Below are 8609 nucleotides of genomic sequence, written 5' to 3'. Positions count from 1 at the left end.
GCTGTGGGTGTTCTTGATAGCTTTGGACTTCATCCAGTGTGTTGGCAAATCAATCATGATGTTTAGGGTTCTGCCCTGAAGAGCAGTGGGTGTTCTTGATAGATTTGGACTTCTTCCAAATCAATAATGATGTTTAGGGTTCTGCCCTGAAGAGCAGTGGGTGTTCTTGATAGAATTTGACTTCATCCAATGTGTTGGCAAATCAATCATGATGTTTAGGGTTCTGCCCTGAAGAGCAGTGCGTGTTCTTGATAGATTTTGACTTTGATAGCACTAGAGTTTTAAAACACAAAAAAATTTCTATGTAAGGTTAGATCCTGCTAATTTCCGTACAGACACATTGTCTAATGTCGACAACCTCTTCCTATAAAAGCCACCAAGATTGGACAAACCGCCTGTTGTCCAGATGGTGGTAACTTGAACCAAGTCAGATTAGATTCCTTTTGAGTCTTGGATCCCTAATGGGAGTGGGTAATACAGGGAAGGAATGTAAATTCACTACTACAGGGTAGTGAGCCTGTAGCCTTGCTTTATGTAAGTCAAAGATTTTCATTTGTAGTGGTTGCCTTTCAGATCAACCTGGTTTCCTTCACCAGTAAAGCTGACTGGTAAAGAAGTGATAAATTCTTGAGTATCTATCGATCTATCAATCATATTTGCAACAGTATTGTTCATAAATGGGCAAATTACTGTTCAGGATTGATGTTCTTTTTTAAGTGATGGTTCTGTCTGCCACCAAATGCTATGATATTCAAACTGTCTGATTTATTGTATGTATTGTAGCTCAATGAATATAGGATAAACTATTTTACGTTATTTTTCAGTGTTCAAGTGAATATCAAATGGCAATTCAAAGGTCACAATTTCAAAACCTTCTTGCTGAAAAATGCAAGACAGCTTGACACATTCTGATTTTTTTTTTAACTTGTTAATATCAACAAGATTTCTTCATGTAGATGTAGCCGAATGTTGTGCTGACTCAGCTGTCATCTGCATGTACTTTGGGCTTGAAAGGCAACATTAAACCATGGAAACATTCAGCCTGTTTCATTATTTATTATGCATTTGATTCAGTTTACATTTACAGTTTATGCCATCATACCATGAACAAAAGAATGTAGGAGAAAATAATATGACACTAAATTTAACGTGAAAGGTTCCCTTTTCAAAATATAAAAAGACAAGTATATTATGATTGGATAAGATGTTAATATTAAAATCAAAACCTACACACGCAGGCAGAGGAGATAAAAACATTACTGGCAAGTAATTCTGCTCAAAATGCAACATCCATGAACTCCTGAAAGGCACAATGCCATTAAAAATGTAACATGTTTACAATGCCCATTATTTGTAAATTAAATTCAAAATATTGATGAGGTGAACAATTGACATCAAAATTGATTAAATTACATACATGCAAACACTGGCCGATGAGTACAATATGTTATAGAAACTATAACGGCTGGGGTGAAAAAATACAAAAATTTCATACTGGGACCTAAGTCTTTTAAGTTTAGTGAAGGTCAAAGTTACCTGCAGAGACAGTCAATTTTGTGCTAGATTTAAAAGTACATTTAACACAGATGGATACCTTGTTGTCATATGAAACATGCACACAGATTCTATAGGTGAGCATAAAAAAAATACTTGCAGATGAATGGGTCTGGTTAACATCTGGTTGTTGAATATACTGATAGTACAGAATACATTTCTGTGCCCCATCCCACAACTACATTGTGATCATGAGAATTACTTAATTTAAATAACAAATGCAAACTCAGAAACTTCTATGCCCAGAATTAAAGATTGTTGTACAGGTAAATCAAGTCTTGCCCTGCCATAAGTATATACCATGAGGACATATGAGACAGCAGTATCAAAACACAACATTATATGAAATCGGTGAGAACTTCTCAAGTCATTTATAATATAAACAATTGAAGAGTTTACCCTCAAATATGACTGATACAAATATTAACATCTAATATTACAGTAAAATATTAAAATTCCTGACATCACAAACATAGTGTAAAACAATTATTTACTAAATGTATAAGTTTTTTTCAAAACATTTTTGAGCATTATGATCAAAGTGTTTTTTTGCTTGAAACTTGAGAGCCACAAAGGAGAAAAATGTATTTACATTAATTTTTTTTTCTATAAATGTGTCTATGCTCATTATAAAGACGAGGATGGACATTGTCAAAAAGTATGAATGCAAATACATTCATTATGCAGTATTTTTCCCCCATTACCTCATGGGTTTAAAATCATTGAGCCTGATGTTCATTAAAAAGAGATCCTCATTCAGCCAACTCATCAGGCTGATGATTAAAGCCTTACTCTTGTAGATTTAAATTATCCAGAGAATACCTGCCCATGTTTTCCTCAGGTGTCACTTCCATATTATCACAATACTGGGATCTCCTTCCAGTTTCTCGTCTAACTCTTGGGCACTCAACCCTACAAGTGATGGATTAAATGAGGGATTGTATATTTGAAGTGTTCAAAGGGATACAGTATCATGGCTGACAAAATGATGGACAGTTGAGATAGGATTTCCGGAGTTAAAGATTTAATGGATGCCCTGGTCTATTATATGTACACAATATATAGAAAAGATTTGTTAAAAACTTAACGCAGACAGACTCCCAGATGAGAAAGTTCTAGCAGAACTCCCATGGTCCCAATCCACCCACTTTTGTATGAGTCGTTCTGAAGTTTTCAGATACCCACACCACAAAACGGGACCTTCATCCCAGTCCTGAGTACAGGTCTTGTCATTTTAGAGTTGAATAATCCAACAAAGTTTTGATAGTGTGAACAACAACTGTTTACTGAAGATAACATCAGAACGTAGGCCTACACTGCAGGATCTTCCATTGGACCCTGCAGTGACCAGAACAGTATGTAAACTTTACTTACAGGAAACAGACTTTAAAACAATTCGGTGACAAGGTGTGTGTAAATGCTTAAACACCAACAACCTCTTTCTCAGACGAAAGTAGTGGTCATCAAGTGTAAGGGTAATTTAAACCAGGAAGATTTGATCATATCACTGATCCGAGCTGCACTGAAGTTAAAAGAAAAAGGAAGTAGCATAGTGCTAGCGTATGTGTCTACTGCTAAAAAATAATGATTTCCTGTATCGTGAATACATGTAGAAACAGTTGAGGGTATAGCCTACTTAGTACTAGCTTACCTGTCTTACAGCAAATTTCATCATAATTATGGCAGCCATTGCACCATTGATAGAGTTGTTTCCCTTTGTAATCCGAATCCAGCAGCTTTACTGGATATTTGTTTAGCCGCCTTATATACCCTTTCATCAATCCATACTGTGTAAGTTTCCTAAAACAAAGTAACAGAACAAAATAGCAAAAGCAAAGGGTTTGTGATGCCATCGTGACTAATTTGCTTATGTAATACACAATTTTACTCGACTCTTCACTCCCTGGGGTGTTCAGCAAGTATTAACTTGACCAGATGAACAGCTGTCGACAAAACGTAAAGAACGTAAATAAAGAGATTCATTCCTTTATAGTTAGATATGGGTGGAGAAAATATGATTTTCTGGAAACAGATGTATATACTGTAATACTTCAGCTTTTTCACGTTTCCAAGGAAATTCGAAGGACATTATTCCGTGTAGACTGAAATTGGCCAATCCAACCAAAGTTGTTTTGTCCACAAAATCAACTTAAAAACACACATAAATTGCACTGAAAGTTACTTTTTCAAATGCAGAAAGATTGAGGAATTAGAGTACTGTACACGTAGTTAATGTAATGTGCATCAGTCATTGCAAAACATGTGACTTACTTTTCATCAATCCTAAGGCCATGGGGGTTGTACCTAGAACACAAATCTCTAACTGTTGTCCCTGGAGTGAGGTTGCTGTACAGCTTAAATACATCACGGAAATAAGGCAAGTTGCGACCTGTTTGAAACAAAATATCAGAGAATGTTAAAAATGCGTTTAATGACAGTGTCAATTAAATGATAAAAATACAACTTTAAGCCAAATACCATTGTCCTCTTTTACACCATAATTTCATCCCACATGCAGTAATATACTGCATGTGGGACTTCACTGCTTGAAGCACTGGCTCGCTGTAACAATCAGGCCACTGACAGAAGACGTGGAATTTTCATATCTATTTCTTTTCTCTCAATGTTTTGGCTGCCATTTTAAGCCGGTCTGTCAGGTACTTGTGAAGGCCGATGGTTTATTCTAAAGTCATTATGATGTCATGATGTATAAGAGAAAAATTCATGAGCATGGCAGTTAACACCAATCAATCAATCGTATCAATCATAATGTACTAATACAGAGGCAAGCAAATTATCAAGCAGTCATTCTTGATTCTTCAGTGTCAATGTACCAATTCAGAACAATAAAACCCTAACTATGATGTTCCTTTTTTTTCAGACATGACAATTCTGAACTATCTGAACTCATGTGTATACATGAGAACACTAACAAATGAAGTATCTCACCATGACTAGCAACAAACTTGAGACACTCTTCTTGTAATTCTTTGCTCTCAGATAACTCTGTGACATCTGGTGTTGCTGTGTATACATTAGAATACTGGGTCAAAAAAAGAAGAAGAAGAAAAAAAAAGCAACAAAACATTATTAAAATACACAGAAATAAGCAATCTTTTATACTCAGAAATGAGCTTAGGTGTTTTAGGTCATATTTAACATACTTTGCTTTGGCCTTGATGTTGAATTAGACAACTAAAAGCTTTATTGTACATACATGTGCATGTAAAAATAAAGACATTTGTACATCAATGAAAATAAAATCAACCATTTACTTACCTGAAAAATACTGATTATTTTTACTACCTTGTAATGTCTGAAAATAAAAAAACAGACTACCAATATTTAGTTTCAAAGATATAGTATTTTCTTCTCTTTTTTCAAAAATTTTAAATGAATTTCATATATATACTTATTTGCATTATTTTATACACTAAATATCCCATCCTCACTAATGGTGAGAGTTGTGTCCAAAATATTTATTGCAGAATTTTGCAAGGCACAAAATTACTCACACTAACTTGGTATCAAATATAAGCTACAAAATTGTGTAAACAAGATTTGTTTAAGAACTCTTTAAAGTTACTCACAAAAGGTTTTGTACGCAAGCCTTGACAAGATTTATTTCAACATCAGCCTCTGAAGCAATCCGGAGCACATGATTAAAGCCATCTATATACCCAATGATCTGCAAAACAAGAAAGAGTCACTGCTACTGTATGACATCTACTTTCTCTCTTCCTATATTCTACATAACTTGTCCATTACTGGGTTAAACTAGACTTAATAATTTAAAGAAACATGAACTGAGACGTAATGAATAAAATGAAGACAATATTTAATACCTTCATAATATATTTAATAGTGATAACTATATTGTTATCAAAAACACAGCATAAAATTGTTGCTCATCGACTTGAGAATGTTGGATGTGATGGATCAACACAGCTGACCTGTTGTGTGGTGAGATCCCAGTGATGCAGGTTAGGGCCTGAGTGATCAGGTAACAATATTGGGACATCCTGCTCTTCTATCATAGGTAAATCGGTCACGCATGGGGAAACCTTAAGGTGTATTGTATTGCTCTCACCTGAGAAGTAAAATGATAGGTAAAGCATAACGGATCACTTCAATATACATGTATACACATGTGTAACTTACATGTACTTATATGTGGCTTTAAACAAAAATCACATTAATCAAATGACGCCACTATAGATATAAAGTTTAACTTGACTCAATAGCTCAAATTCATAGAATAATAATCTTGATTTACCTTCAACGACAGGACACATATAATGCCTCTCTCTAAACTGTAACATGTTCATACTCATCTCACATTTAGGGTTACAGTCATTCATGCAGCTCATCAAAAATTTGCATGCAATTTTGAATTTGAAATATTAATGGTGTCTTTACACTGTCTTGAACTTAAATCACTTACTCATAGGTATGCTGCAGTGGCCACACATATTTAGCTTGGTGAGAATTTCTTGCAATATTTCCGGTAACCTCTGTTTACTGTCTGCATTTGACAGAAATTCTCTCTCAAGCTAAAAATCATGAGGTAGTAAAGTATAAATAATGCATTTATTTGCATTTAACATATCAGTATGACAGGCATTAAACCATAATCATTCATTCACACCAGTATGACAGTAACCAGAGAAAAAAACATGTTCTTCTTAAAGGCCTGCATTGCTTTTAGCTAAATATGTTCAGGTTTAAACAAAAACACAAAAAAACAGTGACAACTATATATGACACTATTAAAACCAAATTCAAATCAAATATAGTTTACAAGGCTACAGAAGAAACTTCTGCTGTATATGTAAACACCATCAGAAGAACTGTTGTCTCTGAAGATGCATATGTAAATGTCAAGGGAAGAGTACTGAGAGTGACTCCTGTAAATTCATAATCCAAATTTTACAGATTAATTGTTACTGTAAGTCAGTTGAGGATTTTTACCAATATATCAAAGAAGGAAAATCAAATGTGTAAGTCACAGTGATAATAACTTCACTAAAATTATATGCAATCTGTGAAAAACTTAGATTGTTATCCATCATTATTATAGCGTAACAAGTCGATAAAGTTAGGAAAAACAACACAAAGTTTTCTCTCAAGCAAGTAGAAAGATGTTCATATTGACTAAAAGGCAAAAAAGGTGGCATCATATAGACAAAATGAAAAATTATGGAGTATGACTTTGAGCAACAATTAAATAAATAAATAAATTATTAAGAGGTGCGGGCATGTAGCTCCCTATATCCATTACCTCTAGCTGTGTCAGGTAAGTTGCCAGTTTCTTTACCACTATCTCATATTTGCATGTTTGAGTTAAGACATCAAAGACCAGGCACAGGTTGAATATAAGGGCATTGCGTTTATATTTGTGATCATCAATGCAAACTGGGCATCCAACAATCTTATGGCCAAGAGCATTTCTGTAAAGATCAAATCAGAAAGTTCTATGAATAAACTAAAGATAACAGAACTGTACACCATCAGAAATATTGTTGTGATCTTAAAATGACCTCACTCTGGCCAACCATGAACAAGTTGACACTAGTCTTAATAACTGAAGTTGTACCAGTATCATATGCAGACATATATCATTATCAAAACTTTCTGAGCAAAATATGCTGAATACCATCTATAAATTTTCAATAATATTATCAAAACTGTTTCACTCACTGGTACATGAACATTTTAATCAATTAATCTCTTTGTAAACATGGGTAATTAGGATTGAGGGGCCCTGGCCTGCTCAGATGGTTAAAGCACTGGGTCGCTGTAACATCCAGACCAATGAGGTTGCATGTTACGAGCTAGCTCTTACTGCTTGTGCCCGTAAGTCAGGAGGTTTGGCAGGTACATGACAATATTGGCGGTTTATTTCAATTTCGTTAAATCATAAATCTGACCAGATCCATATTAAAGCAATAAATTCCACAGCAGGGCATTGAAAACAAATCAAATAAATAAATATTTACATTGAGCTGACATGTTTCAATTCATTTATGCCTCCACCAATGGTGTTTATTTTTCTGTCAGTCTTTCTGTGTGTCATTAACAGATGTCAGAGATTTTTTTTGGGGGGGGGGGGGCGGCACAAGCACCAATCCATTGCATATTTTGGTATGCTTGATCCAGATTCTTCACCACTGCAAGATACACATATGCAGAGTACTGTCATGTTTTCTGTTGTGGGGGATTGTAAAGCTGTGGTGGAGGCTTATGCTCTCCGAGTGCTCCATCATGCCAGCTATAGGTACATTTACATAAGTAACATGAATGCTTGCACTGATGCAAGGCGATTGTGAAGAGCCACACACACTTACATTGTAATCAGTCTGTTCTGAAGATCAGGTTTTGTTATGATATAAACATGGACAGCATCAAAGACTTCTTTACTAATGTAATTTGAAGGCACCTACAAAGCAAGGAAAGACTTGCACGTAATTTTATATAGCACATAAACGAACAGTACTGATGTCAGTTTAGCACATGCTTAAATTTGTTACTCGATGATCCAAACAAAACTACAAAAGGCTTATATCAGTATAGCAGCTAGTAGTACCGGTAGAGTAGGAAATGATCAATGCACACTGATCAACTGATGAATGTACAGGTACACCATTTATCTAGAGTGTACCAGACTGGAAGCTGATCATGATGCACAAATAAAAGACGTATCTCAATAAAAGAATGCTTTTATTATTATTATTTTTTATTATTTCTCATTTTTTTCAAAAATTATGTTGTGTTGTTGTTGTGCCGGAGGTGTCACACATTTTGAGGTGCACAGAAAAAGGATATCTCTTCCTCAGAGTTACCTGATATGTTATTTTAGGTCCTTTCTTTGGGTGAAACTCGCTGAAAAATATGCATTTAATGAAATCAGGAGCCTTTAACATGGCTGCTGGAGTCAAACATTGGAGATCACCACGTTGGATTCTCGAATCAGCTGTCGAAAAATTCCTCTGCGCGCCACTACTTATCTTCTAGCCACAACAGCACACAACCCACCACGTAACGCCCGGCAGCAT

At 35.1% G+C, this 8609-nt stretch overlaps 1 protein-coding gene across 2 annotated transcripts; it reads right to left on the bottom strand.

The window, feature by feature from the left end:
• Positions 1–1046: 1046 nt before the first annotated feature.
• Positions 1047–8536, bottom strand: LOC135470466 (GATOR1 complex protein NPRL2-like). 2 transcript variants are annotated; one of them, XM_064749430.1, is made up of 11 exons: positions 8397–8536; positions 7902–7993; positions 6836–7004; positions 5999–6107; positions 5508–5644; positions 5145–5242; positions 4834–4870; positions 4504–4597; positions 3826–3943; positions 3206–3354; positions 1047–2466 (listed from the first exon to the last, which is right to left on the bottom strand). In XM_064749430.1, exons 1-11 carry the CDS (start codon positions 8475–8477, stop codon positions 2399–2401), a joined length of 1152 nt encoding a protein of 383 aa, XP_064605500.1. In that variant the 5' UTR covers positions 8478–8536; the 3' UTR covers positions 1047–2398. The 2 variants fall into 2 exon arrangements, with proteins under 2 accessions (XP_064605500.1, XP_064605501.1); XM_064749431.1 differs by lacking the exon at positions 1047–2466 and having other exon boundaries at positions 3211–3354; positions 4504–4578.
• Between the last annotated feature and the right edge of the window lie 73 nt (positions 8537–8609).

This window comes from Liolophura sinensis, chromosome 7, assembly GCF_032854445.1.
Source record: "Liolophura sinensis isolate JHLJ2023 chromosome 7, CUHK_Ljap_v2, whole genome shotgun sequence".
Taxonomy (NCBI): Eukaryota; Metazoa; Mollusca; class Polyplacophora; order Chitonida; family Chitonidae; genus Liolophura; species Liolophura sinensis.
The sequence above is the reverse complement of the archived record's forward strand: the minus strand, read 5'-3'. Positions and strand labels throughout refer to the sequence as shown.

Coding starts and splice junctions, on each gene's coding strand:
- LOC135470466 (XM_064749430.1), bottom strand. CDS start 8,477: ATGTTAAAGGCTCCTGATTTCATTAAATGCATATTTTTCAGCGAGTTT. Junction 5,645..5,998: donor CCACTGCAGCATACCTATGA/GTAAGTGATTTA, acceptor TTTACTTCTCAG/GTGAGAGCAATACAATACAC. Junction 3,944..4,503: donor CAAGTTTGTTGCTAGTCATG/GTGAGATACTTC, acceptor TGTTTCAAACAG/GTCGCAACTTGCCTTATTTC.